Source organism: Ruditapes philippinarum, unplaced genomic scaffold (assembly GCF_026571515.1).
Source record: "Ruditapes philippinarum isolate M1 unplaced genomic scaffold, ASM2657151v2 ctg3855_1_1_1_1, whole genome shotgun sequence".
NCBI classification, from domain to species: Eukaryota; Metazoa; Mollusca; class Bivalvia; order Venerida; family Veneridae; genus Ruditapes; species Ruditapes philippinarum.
Window position 1 is genome coordinate 1 of NW_026861459.1, and position 25,113 is coordinate 25,113.

The following is a 25,113-nucleotide window of genomic DNA, read 5'->3' on the forward strand; positions in this document are numbered from 1 at the left end:
TTTTTTAATAAATGTTACACAATTTCACATCTCATTTCTAACAATCTCATATTGGAATTTCAAAAAAATAAATGCAAAAATTGCATATTGTATCAATAACTTTTCTTTGAACAAGGACCAATTAGAATAGTTCTGAAAATTGATATTTAAAAACTGTAGAAACTGGCCTAGGAGAAATACTTGCTTTACTTGCTTCAATGATTTATTTCCTATATGTACCAATTTGCATTTTTTTATTCAACGTGAAACGATTTCTAACGTTATCATTAATCTTAATGTAATAGTCATCTAAGTTATAGTCATTAATTACGTCACAATTAAAGCTTAAATGAAATTACGACAAAACTTCAGCTACAATTTTATGGAAAATAAGCGAAAATTGTAGTCTACATGTATACAAGATTATCAAATATAAATTATATAATATATATTAAACTTACTTTTAATTGTACGAATTTATGGTATGGCGGTAAACAAACACTTCCAAGGGTGATTCGTAAAATTTCCAATTTTTACTTCCTCTTTCGATTTTTCAAAAGTCAGAAAGATAACTCTTGTAGTATGAGAAGCTACATGATTTGAGCTTTAATTCCCTTAGCTATGTATACTTTATCAATATGTGAAAACTATGCTGGCATATTTATGCCACCAGATAACCATATAACTAACTAGTTATTTAAGAGGTTAACTAGTTACGTAACTAGTAAACCTCTTAATTAACTAAGTGGTAATGTGGTTAACTAGTTACGTAACTAGTTAACTTTTTTCAATTAATAAAAGATCATTACGAGAAATAAATGCATGTTAGTGCCTACAACTGCCATCCTTTCATTATTTTACCAGCTTAATATAAAGTGATTAATTAGTTACGTAACTAGTTAATGTTTTCAATAAATAAAATACCATAACGGGAAATAAATGCATGTTAGTGCCTACAACTGCCACCCCTTTATTATTTAGCCAGCTAAATACTTAGTGATCAACCACATAATTAACTAGTTAATAAAGAGTTTAACTAGTTACGTAACTAGTTAACCTCTTAATTAACTTGTTAGTTAAGAGGTTAACAAGTTATGTAACTAGTTAACCTCTTTAAGAATTTATAGAGCGGACACGATATATTGTCTAGTATTGATTGTATGTAAATTTGAAGACTTAAAAAGACGCATAACTATGTCAAAATGTTATGAAACTTGACCTGCATATCTTATTTGTGACACTTCATATATCTTTTTTTTTTATTTCTAGCAAATACCTTTTCTAGTTTTAGAAATATTCAAATACACATTAAAATGTTTGACCTTCAAGTGTGACCTTGACCTTAAGCCGGAAAAAGGGTGACATGGGTTCTGCACATAACCTTGTTGAGGTGAACATTTGAGCCAAGATTGAAGAAAATCTTTCAATTAGTGTAGGACTTACAGAGCGGACACGACATACTGTCTAATATTTGATTGTTTGATATATTACATTCAATTGTGACCTTGACCTTGAGCTGACATATGGGCAACATGGGTTCTTTGCATCCCCTTGTTGAGGTGAACATTTGAGCCAAGTTTGAAGAAAATCTTTTAATTAGTGCAGGACTTACAGAGCGGACACGACATACTGTCTAATATTTGATTGTTTGATATTTGACATTTGTGCCATTGACCTTGAGCTGACACATGGGCAACATAGGTTCTGCACATCTTCTTGTTGAGATGAACATTTGAGCCAAGTTTGAAGAAAATCTTTCAATTAGTGTACGACTTGCAGAGCGGACACGACATAGTGTCTAATGTTTGATTGTTTGATATTTGACCTTCAATTGTGACTTTGACCTTGAGCTGACACATGGGCAACATGGGTGCTGCACATCCCCTTGTTAAGGTGAACATTTGAGCCAAGTTTAAATAAAATCCTTCAATTGGTATAGGATTTATAGAGCGGACACGTAAATGGAGACAGACGGACCGACCGACACGAAAGCGAATCAATTATAGCCCCCACCCCCAATTTTGTGGTGGGGGTATAGTAACAAAAATATGATGATTTTGGAAAGAAGAAAGTGAAAATAAACAAAGTGGTGTCGTGCCGGTTACAGTTAGTTTTTAGTTAAGTTGCTGAATCGGACATAAGATATAATGAATTTTGAAAATAGAATAATTAAGGCTGTTATAAATAGAAAGATATTAAGCATTAAATTGCAAGTTTATGGATTGCTAGTTCGAATAGCGTTTTCTTTGTCACGTTTCATATTTCAACGGGCAATTTGATTGAATAAATAAGCGCTTTGTACACTTTCTTTTAATATTTGAAAGTTATCCGACAGTTTAATAAAGAAGTCAATAAAGTGATAATTCAACTTCACTTAAATGTCAGGTTTTATTTTCAGAAACGTAAAATTTTTGGACGCGGGATACATTTATTTTGTATTTATAAAGGAGACAGAACTAATATAACTGAAACCATGAAATTTGCATGTTTGTGAATAGACTTAAAAACGAACAACAACTTCAATAATAATAGTGGGATTAGGAGGTGGAGGAGGAGTATGGGAAGTAGAATGAGTTGGGGAGGAAAAGGAGTAGAAAAGGAGGAGAGAAAAGGGGGGGAAACAGCAGAAGCATAAAATCATGGCTGTAAGTAAAATTTTTAAAGTTTTTTTTTGATAGAGGGCGATTTCGGGAAATTTAGTAATGGCTGAAGTAGTAGAATATTTTAACAAAACCCAATATATCGTATTCAATAATATACATTTATTAATTTTCAGTTACTTAAAAATGGGAAAAGGGTCCAGACATTATAAAGGAAAGAGTGATCGGATAGCGGTACCAGCGATGCCATTACCTATGTCTTTAATTTGTTGTGTACTTAACTTCCTGATTCCAGGTTTGGGTAAGCATTATTTTAGCAGTGTCACCTAAAGTATGACCTGGTGTCAGTCAATACATTTTAATACTTTCTCAAACTTATAAAAAATGCTTTTTTATAATGGAATCCATTTGACGTAAAATGGACAGTTTGACCAATTCGATGCAGCACAAGCTAGCTCAGCAAACTTACCCGAGAATAAGCTGGAGAGTTTGATATTGTTGACATGTTGCCGCTTTAGCCAAGTAAAGGCTGAAGAATTAGATGTTGTTGAAAAGTTGGGTTTTTATCACTTCATAGCTCGAGTTTTATTTTATTTAGTCATTAAAAATAAATTGAAATAATTCAATATGAATACACAATGTATACCATAGGACAAAATCATAATAAAGACAATTATGACCTTAAGTTAAATGAACATTTCTTATAAAAATTAAAGTTTGTGCATGTTTATTTCATATTGTATATTAATAAGTTTGTCCTTTAACTTGTACTTAAAGGTACCGCTATTGCTGGATTAAGCGCTTTTTGCTGTTCAAGAAATATGAAGATATGGACGGCCTGGATAGTTTGTTTAGCTGTCGTGTCAATGTTGGTATAGAGACAAGTCTTGAAATGATTGAAGCTGCTAAAATGATTTATCTTATTAATACACTAGATTTAAGAAAAAATCTGTAATGTTTCTTATTCTGATATACCATACTGTCACCTTAGCGCAGTAACCGGTTCACTCCTTATATAGTTTAATAGGAGTTAACCAGTTACTGCATTTACTAAGGTGAAGATATGTGCATGCCAAGAACTTTGGGAATTCAAACCCGATCTGGTAAATAAATAAGATTATTGTTTTGAGTATTTATGTTTGTGGAAGCTACATAACCTTAATGTAGAATCAGGTATTCAATATTACTTCCAGGTTTCTAACCATGTTAGAAGAGGAAGTGTACGGTGATGGTTCGCCTATCTGGGATACCGAGTTTTCTCAGGCCAATGTTATAACACAGGTGCTATTTCAGGTAAGTACAAGCCAAACTGAAATGAGCCGTGTCACGACAAAACCAACATAATGAGTTTGCGACCAGCATGGATCAAGACCAGCCTGCGCATCCGTGCAGTCTGATCAGGATCCATGCTGTTCGCTTACCAACCCTTTTACAAGTCGAGAAACTGATAGCGAACAGCATGGATCCTGATCAGACTGCGCGGATGCGCAGGCTGGTCTGGATCCATGCTAGACGCAAACCCATTATGTTGGTTTTGTCATGGCGCGGCTCAATTATGTTATTTAGAACCTATATTACTGTTAATGCAAGGTTTAATTTAATAAAGGGCCAATCTGTTACACCACCACTAGTATAGGATAAAAAAAGATATGGAATGAAATATGTTGATGTGATTGTAACCGAAAACAACAAATTTCAAGTTTAACATGTCTTCTTATATACAAATACATTGTAGCTTTTGCTTATTTGATTTTATTTCTTCATATTTAAATTTAAAACAATATTTTGAACACTTGTTATCTAATCAATTATTTAACAAAATGTTAAACACAAAGTGTGTAAGTATCATATTTGTGTAAAATTCATGCATGGCTGTTGGAAATCTTTCACCATTCGGAACAGTCAGCAACTCAGCCGATGCTAGTCCACTTGGCTCCATATAATAAGTGTAATTTTTGTAATAATTGTCAAATCTTTCTGCAAATGGGAGGTATTGGAATAACAAATAATACCTTCATATTTATGTTAATATACATAGTGATAACAAAGAGTACCTTGCCTACACCTTGGGTAATGCTAATTTTTCAAATAGAAGGTCATCAAAATACCAGGGTTTAACTATATAGAACTTATCTCATATCATTTCTTGATTTGTTTTCTTGTTTTGAGTAGATGCCAGTTCAGTCGCCAGCTCTGAGAAATCAGATGACAAAAATTGTACACCTGTCGCTTTACGTAGATCGTCGAGAAATGAATCATTGGCAGGTTTGTACAGCGGTATGTCATTTTAACTCTTCTTATATATTGTGACAGTTTTATTGATTTACTAAAATGGTTGTTTAACAAATGAATAATGGTCAAAAGACTTTTAATGTAAGAATTAATTATTATCACATAAACCGCAGCGCAGGAGTGTAATAAAGCCTTTTAATAAAAATGATATTACACTTGTGTAATGACACTTTTGCCTTCCATACAAATATAGTGTAAAAGTGGTCTAATTTTAGCGTTTCACTGTAGGCGGGTCAATGAAAAATGACTCTTTGTAACAGTTTCCCGTTATTATTTTAGAAATGTGATAAATGAAATAATATATTAATGTAGATTCAATACTAAATTTATTGATGTTGTTGAATTATACAAAATTATGCTCTCCAGCTCAGGCCTGCATGATATGATTTTATTCCGCTCGTTAAATAAATTTAGTAAATTTAAACTCATTCAATATCCTCTGTATGGAATATGATTTAATACTTTAATTCCTATGCTCACCTCCACCCTCCTAAATATTTTACACTGGACTAGTCCTACTCTGAATTTGTAAAATCGACTTGTCCCATTCTGCATTTGGAACTGTCCATTGTAATTTTAAGGGATTTTTATATCAAAATTGTGAAATTAGGCAGCCAACAGTATAGAAAAAAATCAACAGTACTTTGTTAATGAAAATATTATTCTGGCAGTGTGACTTGATAACAGATTTTGATAACAATGGAAATAGATAAATCCCTGTGAAAGATAATGTATTATGCAGCTGATAAAAAATATATCCACATACTGCCAGTTTTCAATCACAACCACTTTTCAATCGTCCCTGGAAATTCTTTATTTTTGACCTTATTTGTCATGTAACCAAACTGTAAGCACATCTTGTATTTACCTTGACTACATTTATCAGCAGCAATGTCAATTATTTTACCCAGTTACAAAATCGCAATAATTTTCTAAAAATACTGCACTTCAAAAGCTATAATTTTAATATGTACATATTTTACCATACAATTCTTAATTGAAAGGTTATACGTCAGTAAACTAACAGTCACTTAACCAAGAAAAAACATTCTCTCTGATAACTTTTCAGAAAGTTGTCACTAGAATGGGGTCATATAGACCCTGAGATCCTAAAAATTTCACAAGAACATGCTTTTTCTGTTATGCACATTGAGATGTACATTCATACCCCAATTGTGACAGCTTTACTACTGCAAAAAATATCAAGATTGAAAAATGTCATTATAAATAGGTTCAAAATTGTTTATTACCATTTATCTGAAGTTGAGTTTGTCAAAATTTCTTCAAAATACATAACTGGTTATATTTTAACATTGTATGACAATTTTTATGTGGTACAGTTTATATTTTGTTAACTGATTGAAAAGTGGTTGTGAAATTTTGAAGAACAGGAAAATGGGACAGTAATGATTTGTCCTCGATTCATAATAAAAATTCAGGTAAAATTTTTAAAAGTTGTTGCATTTATTAGCTGAAATGATAATATTTGCAGAATTGTAAAAGAAATTTTATTTTTATAATTTCACTGTCAGTTATTATAGAAAAATCTGTTAGCTGATCGGAAAGTGGCAGTACGGGGATACCATATATGTAACCAAAGTTTTTATTTTATCTTGATAGAGAAGAGAAAGTTGGAGGAAGTTTTAGTGCCGGAAGAAGTTAAAAAGCCAAAGATTGATGGAGATGTTCCCATGGATCTTATACAAGAGATTGTAGCCACGATCAATGATCCAGAGGAGATGGTCGGCCCAGATGTGAGTTACTTAAAGGTACATTATGCCTTAGAAATTCATATTTATTAAATTATTTAGAAATGTCAAACATGTTTTAAAGAATGGATTTAGAACATGCTTGATGGTTAACTTAACAACTGAGGAAAGTAGCGCTGAATGTAAGCAATGTCATACAGTTAGCAAAATGTAGACAAATTAATGTTTTGACTTCCTTACAAAATACTAATTCATTATAATTACAGTATACCAATTGCCAGCAAATCAAAACAAGCAAAAATAGTTTAACTATATGGCAAATGAGTATTTTTTAGATGCCAAAAATAAAAAGTTTTTGAGAAATTAGAATGATAGCATTTGTGAGGCATAATAGGCCTTTAAGTTTCCAAGAATATAATTTTTGAGATAAGAGTATAATTATTAATAATTGATCACACACATCTGTACCTCATAATCACCTTTTTACTTCTCGGACAAGTCAAGTGTTTTATGTATATGTTTTTATTTTCAGTCCTCGCTCTTCCCTAGTCATGCACCAAGAGACGAGAGTGCGAGAAATGAAGAGAAAAAAGGTGTTATAGAATTCCATGTCATTGGAAACTCTCTGAGTAGGAAACCTAGTCGACAGCTTCTAATATGGCTTATAGGTAGGTGTGATATGATTTGTAATAATTTTAGAGATAACTTGTCAATGGTGACCATTTGTTACAACTGATTGTTGCAAAATTACCAGTAGCTTCATCATGATGTTTTTTTTCACCAACACTTGAATGAAATGGTGAAAATGCTGTACAAAATGTCACCATTTATGTATTTAGAACAATGGAGACTACACATTTTATCCAGAAGGATAATTAACCCATGCATATATTTCTGACGAAGAAAACAGAACATTGAAAAATCTTGGTCAGATACTCATATTTCAGAAACTTTATAAAAAAAATATAAAGGATGTAAAACACGCAAAATCAACTGGGTCAGATTTCAGTTTATTCATTAATGACTTTTGTTTCGCCTATTCAGTAACCTTCATAAAGAAATTTATAAACAGATACAGTCAAAATAAAAGAAACCATGTTGGAATTTAACTTAACAATTTAAAATAAAAGATATTTTGTGTCTTTTTTGGATATCCTCACAATTACAGAAACAAAGTGTTAAGGAAATAAAAATCCTGCCTTTGATAATAGTTAATTGTTAAGGCACATTATGCCTCAGAAAAAAACCTTTTTGTGTCATTCTGTAAAAAAGGGGTAATATGTGTTTATAATGTTGTATTAATGGATACAGAACATATGAGATGCTGAGCATCTGAAGAAAATAGCATGTAATGTGAAATAACTTGTTATAAAAGTAGTAAAATGTACACAAAGTGGTATTTTGACTTCCATGCAAAATACTTAAACACTATATCTGCACTAAATGCCAAAATACAGAAGGATCAAAAGATAGCTAAGCTATATTGCCAATGAGCAACTTTTTGTAAACTGTAACATAGCACCAAAATAAAAAGCTTTTAAGGAATGAAAATAATAGCATTTTTTAGGCTTAATTGGCCTTTAAGTTCCATTTTAAGTTGTTTTCAGTACGATTTTATAAGTGAGATAATTTATTACAGGGATGCAGAATGTCTTCTCACATCAGCTTCCTAGGATGCCGAAAGAATACATTACAAGACAAGTATTTGACCCGTAAGTTGAAAAAATGAAATTATAACATCTTCGTGCTTAATTTGACCTTAAAGCAGTATGCCTCCAGATTCATGCTAATTTTCATGAATATTTTAAAAATGTATTTAAAAGTAAAATGTTGTGAAGTGAACAAAGAAAGTAATTTATAAATTGCAAACGGCACTTACAATCAATGCACATTACCAAAAGAAGTCAAAATATACATAGATACCTCTTACTGCATTAGTAACGCAGTAGAATTATAGTGATTGATACTGCAAAATCAGTCATTAATCACACATAACATTTAAATAATTAACTAATTATTGAATCTGTTTACTTTTCTAAAGATCTTCATACATTTTTCTAAAGATTGAATTTCTTGAAATGTTTTTGCTCATCTGGAGGTGTGCAGCTTTAACCCTTACCTTGTAAAATGTTGAAAAGGGTCTTAAGCAAAAAAACTATTCATCTTTTTTCAGTGCAGGCCATGATAAAATGGCACAGATTTAATCTTGGTCTGCACTCGTTACATGCTTAGATTCATTCACTGCCTACAGTTTAAGGCCTGTTATATGTTTTTAGCTCACCTGTCACAAAGTGACAGGGTGAGCTTTTGTGATCGCTTTCCGTCCGTCGTCCGTCCGTCGTCCGTCCGTAAATTTTTACTTTAAATGACATCTCCTCATAAACCACTTAGCCAATTTCATCCAAACTTCACAGGAATGTTCCTTTGGTGGTCACCTTTAAAAATTGTTCAAAGAATTTAATTCCATGCAGAACTCTGGTTGCCATGGCAACCAAAAGAAAAAACTTTAAATATCTTCTTTTAAAAAACCCAAAGAGCTAGAGCTTAGATATTTGGCATGAAACATCTTCTAGTGAGTGTCTACCAAGTTTGTTCAAATAAAAGCCCTGGGGTCAAAATTGGCCCCGCCCTAGGGGGTCATTGATTTTCCCTATATGCATATAGTAAAAACTTAAAAAATCTTCTTTTAAAGAACCCAAAGAGCTAGAGCTAAAAATATTTAGCATGAAACATGTTTTAATGGGTGTCTACAAAGTTTGTTCAAATAAAAGCCCTGGGATCAAAATTGGTCCCGCCCCGGGGGTCATTGATTTTCCTTACATGTGTATAGCAAAAACTTAAAAAATCTTCTTTGAAAAAACCCACATAGCTAGAGTTTAGATATTAAGAATGAAACATCTTCTAGTGAGTGTCTACAAAGTTTGTTCAAATAAAAGCCCTGGGGTCAAAATTGGCCCCGCCCCAGGGGGTCATTTATTTTCCCTATATGCATATAGTAAAAACTTAAAAAATCTTCTTTTAAAGAACCCAAAGAGCTAGAGCTAAAATATTTAGCATGAAACATGTTCTAATGGGTGTCTACCAAGTTTGTTCAAATAAAAGCCCTGGGGTCAAAATTGGCGGTCATTGATTTTCCCTATAATCATATAGTAAAAACTTAAAAAATCTTTGTCTAAAAAACCCCAAGAGCTACAGCTTAGATATTTGGCATGAAACATGTTCTAATGGATGTTTACCAAGTTTGTTCAAATAAAAGCCCTGGGGTCAAAATTGGCCCCGCCCCAGGGGGTCATTGATTTTCCCTATATGCATATAGTAAAAACTTAAAAAATCTTCTTTTAAAGAACCCAAAAAGCTAGAGCTAAGATATTTAGCATGAAACATCTTCTAATGGGTGTCTACCAAGTTTGTTCAAATAAAAGCCCTGGGGTCAAAATTGGCCCCGCCCCAGGGGTGTCATTGTTTTTAACTATATGTGTGGGGTGTCCGTGGCCGAGTGGTTAAGGTCGTTGACTTCAAACCATTTGCCCCTCACCGCTGTGGGTTCGAATCCCGACAGGGACTTTGGATTCTTTCATGTGAGGAAGCTATCCAGCTAGCTTAAGGAACGTCGGTGGTTCTACTCAGGTGCCCGTTCGTGCCTGAAATAATGCACGGAAGGGCACCTGAGGTCTTCCTCCACCAGTAAAGCTGGAACGTCGCGATATGACCTATACTGTGTCGATGTGACGTAAAACCCAAAACAAACAAACAAACTATATGTGTATACTAAAAACTTAAAAAATCTTTTTTTAAAAAACCCAATGAGCTAGAGGTTAGATTTTAAGCAGGAAACATCTTTTTGTTGGTGTCTACCAAGTTTGTCCAAATAAAAGCCCTTGGGTTTAAATTGGCCCTGCCAAAGGGGGGGGGGAGGTCATTGTTTTTCATTATATGTGTGTAGTAAAAACCTAACATCATGAAACATCTTCTAATGGGTGTCTTCCAAGTTTGCTCAAATAAAAGCCCTGGGGTTTAAAATGGCCCCGCTCCGGGGGCCTATATACAGGTGAGCGACCTCAGGGCCATCATGGTCCTCTTGTTTTTTATCTTAGAAATTCTCTTATTTCTCATATACAAGATAAAAAAGGATAAATTCTTATATGTGCATCCTTTGTGGTAGTATTTTTAAGACTTGAGTGTTAAAAGCTTGAATTTGTGTCAATTCAACGGCCAAAAATGTTTGCTAAGATAACATATAGATATTGTATATTTGAAAAACAACATGGCAGCATGTAAATAAAAAATTAAAATTAAAAAAAAAACCAAAGGAGGCATATTCATATCTGTATTCTTCAAAGATTGTTTTACAGATTTTTTGGACTATTCTTGATGTTTTTATTGTATCTAAATATTACATGTGATGTTACACAATCTGCGATGAGATATACATGTAGACTCTAAAGATAGCCAGTGATGTAAGCGTGGAAAATGATATATTATAATTATACATTAACCTCGTCTGACTCCTCTTGATAAATATTATGACATTTTCATATGGTTATGATGAAAAGAATGACTATCATAATGGTGATTGACCAATATTTGATAATAGAAAAGGTTTAAGGGAAAAGGTAAGAACAGCCTTTGAAAACTGCCCAAACTACTTTTATACATTGAGCATTACCCATACATACCCAAGGATGTTAAAGGATTATTTTGTAAAATAGAAAACAAATATGCCAAAATATTAACTTATTTTTAATTTTACACATTCACCCACTATTCATATCACTTTAACGAATCCCACAGATTGTTCTGACTATTACCAGAGTTAACTCTTTGTACATATGAGTTTTGTTTGTACTTAATTTTGCTACAACTTCATTGACCATGAATATGTTCTATTTTATCTAAAAAAACCTGGCAGGAAACACAAGTGTCTGGCATTGGTAAAGGATAATAACGTTATTGGTGGTATATGCTTTAGAATGTTCCCATCACAAGGGTTTACAGAGATTGTTTTCTGTGCTGTTACATCTAATGAACAAGTTAAGGTAAGAATTTTGATTTAACTTTGTTTAATCATTAAAAAAGTATTAATGTGTTTTAAGATCTAGTGGAATAGAAATTAAGAAAAAAAATTTCAAAAGATGTTCGTCAAATCATATTCATATGTCAGTATGTGGAACACTTAGCAAGTTAAATAAAAAGAAAATACTGGTAGTTTCAATTTTCACTTGCATTTTGCTAGTTTGTCTGTGTTAAATTTGAGACCTTATTTTGGAAAGATTTGTCTTTCTATTTTTGAATGATTTTATGCTGGTGTTTTTAGCTCACCTGTCACTTTGTGACAGGGTAAGCTTTTGTGATCACTTTTCGTCCGGCGTCCGTCCGTCCGTCCGTCGTCCGTCCGTCGTCCGTCCGTAAACTTTTACTTTAAATGACATCTCCTCATAAACCACTAAGCCAATTTCATCCAAACTTATATATATATATTTTTTTTAGAAATTTTGCGTCATTTTTTCTATTTTTATAAATTGCGTCAGTTTTTTCTATTTTTAGAAATTGCGTCATTGTTGCTATTTTTAGAAATTGCGTCATTTTTTATATTTTTAGAAATTGCGTCATTTTTTCTATTTTTAGAAATTGCATCATTGTTGCTATTTTTAGAAATTGCATCATTGATCTATTTTTAGAAATTGCATCACTGTTTCTATTTTTAGAAATTGCGTCATTGTTTCTACTTTTAAAAATTGCGTCATTTTATCTTTTTTTAGAAATTATTGCTATTTTTAGAAATTGCATCATTTTTTCTATTTTTAGAAATTGCGTCATTTTTTGTATTTTTAGATATTGCGTCATTTTTTTTGCATTTTAAAAACTGTCATTTTTTTCTATTTTTAGAAATTGCGTCATTTTTTCTATTTTTAGAAATTGCGGCATTTTTTCTATTTTTAGAAATTGCGTCATTGTTGCTATTTTTAGAAATTGCGTCATTTTTTTCTATTTTTAGAAATTGCGTCATTTTTTCTATTTTTAGAAATTGCATCATTGTTGCTATTTTAAGAAATTGCGTCATTTTTTCTATTTTTAGAAATTGCGTCATTTTTGCTATTTTTAGAAATTATTGCTATTTTTAGAAATTGTGTCATTGTTTCTATTTTAAGAAATTGCGTCATTTTTTCTATTTTTAGAAATTGCGTCATTTTTCTATTTTTAAAAATTGCATCATTGTTGCTATTTTTAGAAATTGCGTCATTTTTTCTATTTTTAGAAATTGCGTTATTGTTGCTATTTTTAGAAATTGTGTTATTGTTGCTATTTTAGAAATTGCGTCATTGTTGCTATTTTCAGAAATTGCGTACTGTTGCTATTTTTAGAAATATGCTTAATGTTTCTATTCATATATATATACAATATATATTAACAAAACTAATGTGACAAGACAGACCAACTGAATTGATAAAAATGAAACGTTAATATATGTTCAAACCTTTCTATGTTTGCGTTTAGAAAAAGTAAAAAGTCTAGTTACTCCTTTGGCATTCAGTTACCAGTTTCATTAATTTTATCAGAGTTCTTTCCCTTTAATAGTTACAAATCAGTAGTTGCATTGTCAAGTTAGAAGAGAAGTTCTCAATAAAATTCACACAGAAAACATTTGATTCAAATGACTGTAAGCCAAATTAGACTAGCATTGTAATAGAAAAAACAACTTCCCTGTGTTTTACAGACTCATGCTAGTGCTTGGCCTTTCCTTAAACCAGTGGAGAAAGCTGAAGCCCCTGATTATTATGATTACATCAAGTTTCCTATGGGTAAGTGACATATGTATTTTCTTTGTTATTTTTTCTCATGCTTTTCCCCTTGCTACATTTATGAAGTTAACTTTTCTTGCTTTAAATTCAGAATATTTTAATATTTTGTAACATTTAAGGGTTTCTGTTATAAAGTTTTTATCATGATTGCTCACTTGACTTACGGAGTGTTTTTCCTCAGGTGCCTGAACGATTGCACAGAGGGGCACCTGATGTCTTCCTTTTCCAATATGTTGCCATATCACCTTCACATTGTCAGTGTTATTTAAAACGCAACCAAAAATATATGATCGATCATTAATATTTTCAGAACATATTTTTCAACTCTCTTTTAAAGGATAACTTTTGCATTACAAATGTAGAATCTAGAGCTTTAAGATAAAAACTATTGTTTTGTAGTTTTTATGTATGTATTGATTTTAAATCAATAACAAATTCTATTTATAGATCTTAGAACAATGGGAGATCGTTTAAAGAACAGATATTACGTTCACAAGAAATTGTTCATGGCCGACATGATGAGAATCTTCACAAATTGTCGTTCTTATAACAAACCTGATACAGAGTATTATAAATGTGCCAACACCATGGAGAGATTCTTCAACAATAAACTCAAAGAATTTTCTCTGATTGACAGATGATAGATCATTATGTTTCTTTAAATATTTGATGTCATCAAAAGCTTTTGGTGTAAGGTAATTTCAAAGGTCGTTAAGCTTGAAATTGGACTAGACTTAAAATGAGTCAATTTGAGAATAATCAAGAGTTCAAAAAGAAAAAGTTCTTAACTCGATCTATAATCTATGTTAAATTGAACATACAGGACAGTAAATATTTTGAACCTTAATCAAAAAAGATACATGTATGAAAATGTCTCTTGACTTTGATATGTGTTAAGTTTGATGGAGGATGCAAGTTTAAAAAAGTTTAACTATAAAGATATTAAAGTTTAATTTGAAATTGCATCTAGTTAAATAACACTGACGTTAATTACTGTTGCTTTAGACCTCTGATTTTAGTCAAATATTAATTAATGGTTGATGATTCAAGCTGTAAATTCAGAAGTGTTGAAGTTGAGAAGAAAAGTGGAAGTGGTTGATATTGAGACAGTCAGGTGCAAAATATATGCACACGTCTGCAGAAAGAAAAAGGAGGGAGAAAAGTATGATAGCTTTTTCGATAAGGGTATTTATATGGGTACATCTAAATGCTGTAAAATTGATTGTTCTTATTACAATGTATGTTCAGTAGTGGAAGATACAGAAAAAGTATGCGTAGGGTTTATCTAATGAGACACTTTTCTACACAACTTAAAATTTGGTGATAAAAATGTGAAATGGAAGTGTATTGTTTCCTTTGTTAAAGTTAATTATTCATGACTTCTACGAGATGTTATGCATTTTCAATATAATTTGAACAATGATATAAATGTACATATATTTATTTTTTATCATTTTAATTATCTTTTTGAAAGCCTGTCTCTGAAAAAGCAAAGATTTACATTTAATGTAGAGGGGAATACAGGAAATATTTTTGTTATAAATATTGTACTGATATAAAAGTAAATTGATTAATAGTGAATTAAACAAAATGACAAAATGCCTGACTTTGAATTAACTATTTACCAGCTTTAATTGAAAGTGATAAGTTTATGCCAACAGAATACAGCAAAACATGCACATCTTGCAGTCTGACCAGGCTTTGTATAACTGGTAGCTTAATAGCTTAACATCTTTTGTTTTGTATATTTTTGTATTGAAATTAGCGGGACATTGGTTGACGGTTCTAAATGTAAAATATACAAAGTCAGCATGTAATGGGTTACAGATAAAAAGGAATCATTTGTAAGCTGACTTAATTTAATCTAATTTAAGATGAATGCAAATTAAATTAATATTTACACAGCATTGATAGTTTCCAATCCAGTATACAGTCATTTTTATTAGTGAATGATAACGATAAATTTCAAGAAATGAACATTCGAATTGTTTAAAAACAAAAAAGTATGTATAAAACTATTACTTAGGAAATACAGACAATGTCAAGAATTTCATTCATGCAAATTTATGAATGAAGTTTGGAAATTTCTTATTTATAGATATGTGTATTATTTACGTGTTTTACTGGAAAAAAACTCACAACCTTACCACAGTGTTTTGTATGGTTAAATACATTTTACCATTTTTAGCTCACCAGAGCCGAAGGCTCAGGGTGAGCTATTATTATCAAAGAGGGATGCTCCGGCGTCCATCGTCCGTCGTCATGCGTCAACAATCTTCTTCTTCTCTGAAACTACTGAGCAGATGTACTTCAAATTTGGTATGTAACATCCTTGTGAGAGTCACACTTGAATTTGCTCATGTCATTCCAGTTGGCACCTTTTAGGGGACAACAGAGCTAAAATAAAAAAAGAAAAACCTTTAAACATCTTCTTCTACAGAACTAATTGATGGATGATAACCAAACTTTGTCTGTAGCATTCTTGGGTAGTGTTTTATCAAGTTTGCTCATATATATTTGATTGGCCCCTTTTAGGGGTCTCTTGGGCTAAAAATAGAAAAACCAGTAAACACCTTCTACAGAACTAATGGATGGATGATCACTAAACTTTGTCTGTAGCATTCTTCGGAGGTCTTTTATCAATTTTGCTCATATTAATTTGATTGGCCCCTTTTAGGGGCCACTAAAGCTAAAAATAGAAATACTGTTAAATGTCTATTTCTACAGAACAAATTGATGGATGATCACCAAACTTTGTCTGTAGCATACTTGGGTAGTTTTTTTATTAAGTTTGCTAATATTATTTTGATTGGCGCCTTTTAGGGCCGCAAACGCTAAAAATAGAAATACCTTTAAATGTCTATTTCTACAGAACTAATTGATGGATGATCACCAAACTTTGTCTGTAGCATTTTTGGGTAGTCTTTTATCAAGTTTGCTCATATTATTTTGATTGGCTCCTTTTAGAGGTCTCTTTAGCTAAAAATCGAAAATAACTTGAAACATCTTCTACAGAACTAATTGATGGATAATCTGTAGCATTATTGGGTAGTCTTTTATCAAGTTTGATCATATGAATATGATTGGCCCCTTTTAGGGGTCGCTTAAGCTAAAAATAGAAATACATTTAAATGTCTATTTCTACAGAACTAAATGATGGATGATCACCAAACTTTGTCTGTAGCATTCTTGGGTAGTTTTTTTTATCAAATTTGCTCATATTATTTTGATTGGCCCCTTTTAGGGGCCGCTAAAGTTTAAAATAGATATACGTTTAAACGTCTATTTCTAGAGAACTAATTGATTGATGATCACCAAACTTTGTCTGTAGCATTTTTTGGTAATCTTTTATCAAGTTTGCTCACATTTATTTGATTGGCCCCTTTGAGGGGGCCGCTAAAGCTTAATATAGAAAAACCTTTAAATATTTTATACTTCAAAACCAATTGATGGATGATCACCAAACTTTGTCTGTACTCTTTTATCAAGTTTGCTTACATTAATTTGATTGGCCCCTTTTAGGGGCCACTAAAGCTAAAAATAGAAAAAAACCTTCGAACATCATTTCCTCCTGAAATAATTGATAGATTATCACCAAACTTTGTAGCATTCTTAGGTAGTCTTTTATCAAGTTTACTCATATGAATTTGATTAGCCCCGTTTAAGCTAAAGCTTAAATGCCCCAGGTCATGGCATTTCCTTAAATTATTGTTTAAACATATTCTATGCTCAAATTTAATATTAGAATATATTGACATTCATACACTGAAAAGCAGTTGTTTTTTTGGTGAGCGACTCAGGGCCATCATGGCGCTCTTATTTATTGTACGTACTTCGTATATGATTGTGACAAAAATAAAAAACATAACTTTTTACTTGTGTTGTGCTACAGAAATTAAAAGATTAATGTTTTCAGTACAACTTCGTGTTGTAAATGTATGACTAGATTAGACCACCTAAAACTTCACAGACGTCTACAGTTTTACAATTGAAAGTCACTGACCAAGATCCGTTACGTTAGTGTGATTTTTACTGATAATAACTCTTTCTGAAATAAGACTTTTGCAACCGGGATATATTCTTCCATTGTTTTACCTCAACTATTCGAGAAAAAATGGTTACCCTACTCAATCAAGCCTCGGTATAATATTTGGGTTAAGGTTTTGCATGCAACATCATATTTCATCAACCTTTAATGATATTTGCTTTTATACTTCACACACATGTATTTGAGAGTATATTAGGTATACAGAATTTTGACAGAATTATGATCCTTTTTACCCCCCCCCCGCCGAAAAGGCGGCGGGATATAGAAATAGTCTCCGTCCGTCCGACCGTCCGTCCCACATTTTTGTCCAAATCAAATCTCAAGATCTGGACAAAAGGTAGGAGAAATAAAAAAGGTAACATCTAAAAAATTATAAAGAGTAGAATTATCATTCTTGTGCACAGCATTCCTCCTCAAAAAAATATATCCACCTTTGAAGTTTCATATTGACATCTCAAAGAATTTTTGAGTTATGCTCCACCCAGAAAAAAAGAAGAAAAATAACAAAGGGCAATAACTCAAAAATTATGAATTTTTATAGTTATAATTCTTGTGCACTGCACACCTACTGAGTGAGATCTATCCACCTACGAAATTTAATGCTGATATCTAAAAGGCTTTTGTGTTATGTTCTGGACAAAAAATTAAGTTTGAAAAATAAAGGCAATAAATGATACCCTGCATTATTTTTCAGTTATTGCCCTTTGTTATTTTCAGCCATCTGGTGTACTACATTAAATTCTTCCAATGAGCAAATACATTCGGTTGGGAATGGCCATGTTAACATTGCTCTTGTTTAACATGAAAAATTCAGGGTTAATGTTTTTCATGCAGACTTCTGATTATTATCATTTGAAACTTTCCAAGGCCCATAATTCTGACATGGATTTTAAGTGAACTGGTGAAGTAAAAATAAGTTTATATTTTTCAGTACTTTCTTTCAACTTTATGTATTACTTTGCATGCACGAGAAATTACTAATGTGACCTGCAAACTTTCATGGACATTTACCTGAAATGTTTACTTTATTAAACGAGTGGGCAGTATTTTTTTATACTTTTGGCAGATTTATATATTATCTTAAACATGTCAAATCAACTCTTAGTCATCACCAATATAAAAGTCAATCTTTGAAATATAAAGTCTATTCAGCTTAACTTGACAAGACAAAAATGAGTATAGTGTCACTTTAAACTGCTAAATATAATAAATGCCCAGTGGTAGAATACAAATACAGGTACTTCGAGAACTTGCAGTTAGTGATTTGTTAAACCAATTTTATGCTTAAGGTTGATAGAGTTTATAATTTTTGCCCTTTTTAGCGTTTCTGAATTTTCTACTCTTCAAAAAATGATCTATCATATGATCTTACGTGCACGTTATTTTGTATCACTGGCAATTAGTGATATTGCAAAGCTTACCTCTTTGTATACATTGCTTATTAAGAATGTTTCGTTTTACAAGTCGTGCAGTAGAAATGACATGCTTCTTAACAATTAATTACACAATGTATTGCTTTTATAAGTGTTTATCAATATTTCCATCGACCCTGGCATGGCCACATCACGTCATGCCAGTCTTACTGATGGTGTTTAACGTGCATTATTTCTTACACGAGCGGGCTCCAGAGTTGAATCACCTACACTCTATTAGCTAGATGGCTCATAGCTTCCTCACATCAATATCTCTGGCAGGATTGAAACATAGCGATGATGGACAAGTGACTTTATGTTTATTAGGCCCCGCACAAAAACAACGTCAATATTAATAATCATTATATTTATATGAGAATACTTGAGCAATGCGGACACGAAAATATATAATATTTAACATTCATCTTATTTTCCACAAAGAACTTGACTCAATGTCCACAGTTGACATTATTCCCGAGGTGAACTTGTTGTCAGAGGTTGACTAGAAAAACCATCAGATGACAGAAGTTGTCCGCCTCGATCGATTGTTCGGGGCTAGCTGTTTGTTTGATTTCCGCTGAAATATATAGTTCTATTTTTATTAGCTCGACTTTTTTTATAAAAAAGTAGAGGTATTGCTATAGTCGCTGCGGCGTTGCCGTTGCCGTCCGCAAACTTGTACCTGGATCATAACTGTTTTTCATTTCTTGGTGTATTGTCATCATACTTGGCCACAACAACCCGTGGGACAAGACCTTTCAGTAGACCACACTAACCTTGACCTTCATCCATAAATGACCTTGACCTTCAAGGTTAAAAGTCCAAATTTTGCTTGTTCCTGCTGTTATTGGCTGTAACTTTGTTATTTTTGAATGGATTTCTTGAAACTTGAACAATATAATCTTCAAGGATATCCCTTAAAGATATCTAGACAGACCCTGATCTTCAGTCATAAATGACCTTGACCTTCAAGGTTAAAAGTCCAAATTTTGCTTGTTCATGCTGTTATTGGCTGTTACTTTGTTATTTTTAAATGGATTGTCTTCAAACTTGAACTTAGTAATCTTCAAGGATAACCCTTAAAAATTACCAGACAGACCTTGACCTTCACTTATTATTGACCTTGACTTTGAAGTTCAAATTATTGAAATTTTTATTGTTTTGGCTGTAACTGGCTGTAACTGTTATTGAAGAGATCAACTTCATATAATAACAGAACATACTTAAGGACAAGACACTTGGACTCTTTAATGACCTTGACCTTGAAGGTTACATGACTTTGAAATTTCTGAGATTTTGCATTAAATGACCTATATATTTATTGGTGTATATATATAAATCATCATCATTATCAACAACAACACGTGTCACTACCAACTGTCACCACAATGTGACACCACGTGTCACCACCACCACGTGTAACCGCCACCATGTGCCACCACCACAACATGTCACAACCACGTGTCGTCACCACCACATGTCACCAACACGTCACTACACCACGACACTCCACCACGTCACTCCACAACGTGTCACGAATACGTGACGTCACCACGTGGATTCAATTAAGTGACTTCTCCACGTGGATTCAACCACATGACACCACCACATGACACCACCACGTGTCACGACATGATTCAACCAGGTTATTCAACCACTTGACACCACCACTTGAATCCATCACGTGACTTCACCACGTGACTCCACCATGTGACTCCATTACGTGACTCCATTACGTGACTCCATCACATGACTCCACCACATGACTCCACCACTTGACTCCACCACGTGACTCCACCAGGTGGATTCAACCACGTGATTCAACTACGTGACTTTACCACGTGACTTCACCACGTGGCAACACGTGTCACCACGACGTGACACCACGTTTCACCAACATGTGACACCACCATGTGACAGAACGTGTCAACCACGTGTCGTCACGTGACTCCACCTCGTGACACCACTACGTGACCCACATGTCATCACCACGTGTCACCAACACTACCACCACCGCCACGTGTCACCACCACATGTCACCCCCACCACGTGTCAACACCACGTGTCACCACCACGTGTCACACATGTCACTACCACCTGTCTCCACCACGTGACACCACGTGTATCTATTTGTAGAATTTCCTATTTATAGAAGTGCGTTTTGCGTGTTTCTATTTATATATATATATATTAAATAGTATATTTATATATACAATTTATTACCAAGATTGTTTCCTCCTTTTTAATTGGATATTGGTCACCCGAAAGAAATTGATATTACCAAGCCAGACGGGTAATATGCACAATACTTTCACCGTTGGGTAAACAACATGCGCCGTGGCGATGCGCGCACGGTTTGATTTTACGCGATGTAAATTCCGATTTACAAGCAATTTTTAACTGTCAAATGATTAATATTTACCAAAATAGAGTAATAATACATATTCTCATCAGTATTGAAAACAAATAAGACCTTGTGAAAGAAAGCTTGATATTAATTCCAAAAAAGTACGTTGAACAGACTTCTCCTTTTCTCTTGTTTACATTCGTTAGGTTCGAAAGAAAATACGTCATGTATTTATGTGACGTCATGTTGTGGTGAAGGGGTACCCTAAAGCGAATCATATTTCGACGATTCATTTGAAGTAGAAATGATTTATATTAAAATCGTCTTAACTCGGCAGGGGAAGGGTAATAAAATTATTATTTTGGTTTTGGAGTGATATATGTGGATATATTACTTGCCAAGATAAAATATCATTCTCGCCTAACGGCTCGGGTGATATAAAATCTTGACAGGTAATATATCCACATACATCACTCCAAAACCAAAATAACATTTAATATATAGACAAAACTAATGTGACAAGACAGACCGATTAATTTTATAAAAAGGAAACGTTAAGATTTTGTTCAAACATTCCTTTGTTTGCTTTTAGAGAAAGTAAAACGTCGAGCGTTGCCCCCTCCTGGCGGTGGCTCTTGTTATTTCTGGGGCCGAGAGCCTAATGTTTTTGACAGTTAGGTACTGTTTATCACCGTTAATGATTCGAATCCTGTCAGGGACGTTCAATTCGTTCACGTAAGGAAGCTATTCAGATAGATTACGTAAGATATGTGGTTCCGCCTTGGTTCCCAATTGTACCTGAAGAGGATTCAATGGCTTTTTTCACAATGGAAGCTGAAAAGTCTCTATTAGTTTATATTAGTTTTATTGCAGCCAACAATAAACTTCAATCAAAAAAAAAAAATAAACATCGCAAATAAATTGTATTTTCATCAGTGATTTTAGCCTTGGATAAATTATATCATATTTACATGTACTTAACAAATGTGATGTTATTTATGATTATATGATGATATGATCACAATACAACTTTGATTTGTTTGTTAACACGGCATTATATAATACGAAAATATAACTGCGAATTTACTGAATGTTTGTGGCAAACTAACAATAGATAACATTTTGGTTAAGTACACAATTTAACAAAGTTGTTAACGTTTAACTCAAACTTTGTCAGTTTATACCCGTAAAGGGAACTTTGAACGTCTACCAAACCCCCCAAACAGAAGGGGGTGCATACCCATTCTGGCAACCCCCTGATGTAACATTTAGATTGGGGACGAAACATACTTTCTAAGTAAATTACAAATATGAAATTTGGCAGCATTGTTTCGTTCTCTATGTTGAAAGGAAAGCATATAGCACTGTAATGCTCCCCTTGGTTTGTCCTCTTGTTCCATACATTGACCGAGAAGATTGAGAGCTGTCTCCCTGTGACCAAAGTTTTTACCTGTAAAGCTAACCTTCGCAAGGTTACTCAGTGCCCGTTGTTGATCCTGATGTCTTTGTAGATAACCGTATGTCTTGTACTGCAAGAAGTAGATATAAGGGAGGGAATCAACAACAGCATAGTTCATCCATAGAATTTCGAACATACTTCTATATGGCATATCATCTTGAGTAGATCTCATCATTTCATACCGCAATTCTCGAGGCACACAATTTACTTCTGTCTGCATGAATATTACACAACATGATGTGATACTATTGATGTAATTTTCACTTAGTTCACTGCATTTCCTTTTAAATTCAGCAGACCGACGTGTCCAAGGATGAGGCCAGCAGCCACATACAGGTTCAACAATAAAAGAGTTATATCGACTTTCAGTTTGTCTCAGAATGAACTCTGCTCTATCCATATCACCTACACAGTAGAACATTGAAGCTAGTTTTAATCTGCCAGATGTAACATCTGAGTTCAAACCGAATGTAAGCCACTTCAATGCTTCATATGGAACTGGATAATTCTCTCCAATCCTCGTTGACGCCGTTGTAAGACCTAGTGTGGAACTAAGAAATGGTAACAGATAACGAATTGCAAGCTGTTCCAGTTTATTTCCACGTATACTATAGTATGTCAGCCTTAAGATTATTTGTTTGAGATAACATATGTGGTCATTTGATAAATAATTATTAAACACTAATATTCCACCGCTTATCCCCGTCATTAGATTGATGAAAAGTTGAGACGAACGGTCTTCGTGTATCTCAAGTGAGGTTGGAATATTACATACAATATGAACAAATGAACTTAGCTTGACCTGTAATCTGTGGCTAATATTATCCATGCTTATTCGCAGTAAACATTTACCATCGCTCTGTATCATGTCACATAATTTCTGTAAAACGTCTCGCTTCTCTTCAGCTGTAAATTGTCCGGCCATTAAGTTGTTATCAGAAATAATGAAATGCGGGCAATTTTCATTTTGAATATAGCTATGGAGTTCTAGCAAGCAGTATGATAAACATGTAAAAAGATTGTCCCTTTTCCATATGTTTTGTTTTGTATTTTCAACACAATGTAATAAAACGGTTTTACACATAAAACTTGAAAGGGCACTTACATTTTGTGCATTCAGAAAAGTTTTCAAAAATATTTTCATTAAAACATAGCATTGTAATTGTGTAATATTTAGATTGAACATCAAACATCTCTCTGGTACAGAAGTAGATATTCTCCACTCTAATTCTGGATATCTAGCAATCTTGCTACTAGTACCAACAACAAAACAATCACAGCTAGCAGCATATCTGACACTTTCAGATAATAACCACCTCATAACACCGGGTCTTTCTAGGAATTGTGATACTGATTGAAGCCTTGAATTACAAGGATAAGCAATTACAATGTCAAGGTCACAATATTCATCATTCCTGGATATCGCATTTGATGGCCCGTGTCGCTCAATATTTTCATCAATTAAAAGTATTACGAATGTATTTTTTAATAATATTCTCCCATTGCTATCTCTTATGTAATGTTCATCAGGAATGTTTGTCTCAAAAAGAGGTTCATCAGATCGAAGTAGTTGTAGAAAACAATATCCTGGTGTTACATTCTCATCCTGTATCATAAGAAGATTTATCTTACTTTGTTCCCACTCTGCCCAGTCTTGTATCACATTATAGTCATAATCTACAATTACCGTGTCAAGATCTGAACGAAGTCCTATAGTAGTGGTACCTTCAATCTGACTCCCAAGATGATACAAAGTTCTCTTTTCACCAGTTGATCTGAGCATAATCGTACCTAAACTCTCCCTCAGCATGAACATTTTTCTTCTTTTCATCACCATTTTCTCATTTACACCAACATCCTCTAATACCTCAGATAATTTCAGTGACAAAGTTCTACAATATTCAGGTGACTGAAACATTCTGTAATGATAATAAATAAGTTTCCTTGTCAAAACATAAGTAATGAGGTTATGATAATATAGAACAATTTGTTGTTACTTGATATTTAACGAGATATTAAGATATTAAAGTGTCCTTGAACAAATTGATATTTAAAAATCAAAACTATAGAAACTGACTTAGAAGTAATACTTAGCTTGCTTAACAGATTTATTTTCTATCTATAGAAATTTATATGAGTCAACGTGAAACTTTTCCTTTTAAAATCACTCTTATGGAATAGTTACATATAATTGAAAATAAAAAGGAAAACGTAGTCGATAATTCAATATATATTATTAATAAGATGCAGTAACTTACTTTTGTTTTGAGGATGAATAAATTCTTTTCCAATGTTGATTCGTAAAATTTCAATTTTGCACTTCCTCTTTCGGTTTTAAACCTCAAAAAGATAAGTATTTGTATTAGTTTAAAGCAGCACGCCTCAAAAAGATAACAGAAAAGCTACCGTCTTACATATAATTCAAAATCTCTCTTCAAAAGCAATATATAGTTGAAAGAAATCGAAA

The 25,113-nt window shown here is 33.0% G+C and overlaps 2 protein-coding genes across 2 annotated transcripts in view; one reads left to right on the forward strand and one right to left on the reverse strand.

Annotated features, from left to right (window-relative positions):
- Positions 1 to 3,408: 3,408 nt before the first annotated feature.
- LOC132715671 (histone acetyltransferase KAT2B-like) overlaps positions 3,409 to 25,113 on the forward strand; it is a 64,525-nt gene continuing 42,820 nt past the window's right edge. Inside the window, exons 1-8 of the mRNA XM_060698711.1 lie at positions 3,409 to 3,530; positions 3,773 to 3,872; positions 4,752 to 4,844; positions 5,876 to 5,882; positions 6,492 to 6,625; positions 7,113 to 7,248; positions 8,220 to 8,292; positions 11,490 to 11,616. Of these exons, the coding sequence (XP_060554694.1) occupies positions 3,409 to 3,530; positions 3,773 to 3,872; positions 4,752 to 4,844; positions 5,876 to 5,882; positions 6,492 to 6,625; positions 7,113 to 7,248; positions 8,220 to 8,292; positions 11,490 to 11,616 (792 nt within the window). The remainder of the gene's footprint in view (positions 3,531 to 3,772; positions 3,873 to 4,751; positions 4,845 to 5,875; positions 5,883 to 6,491; positions 6,626 to 7,112; positions 7,249 to 8,219; positions 8,293 to 11,489; positions 11,617 to 25,113) is intronic.
- On the reverse strand, positions 22,045 to 24,976 carry LOC132715666 (uncharacterized). The gene is made up of 2 exons (XM_060698704.1): positions 24,905 to 24,976; positions 22,045 to 24,565 (listed from the first exon to the last, which is right to left on the reverse strand). Exon 2 carries the CDS (start codon positions 24,562 to 24,564, stop codon positions 22,456 to 22,458), a length of 2,109 nt encoding a protein of 702 aa, XP_060554687.1. The 5' UTR covers position 24,565; positions 24,905 to 24,976; the 3' UTR covers positions 22,045 to 22,455.

What these genes read in the sequence shown, in the direction of transcription:
- LOC132715666 (XM_060698704.1), bottom strand. Translation starts at nt 24,564, where the DNA reads ATGTTTCAGTCACCTGAATATTGTAGAACTTTGTCACTGAAATTATCT.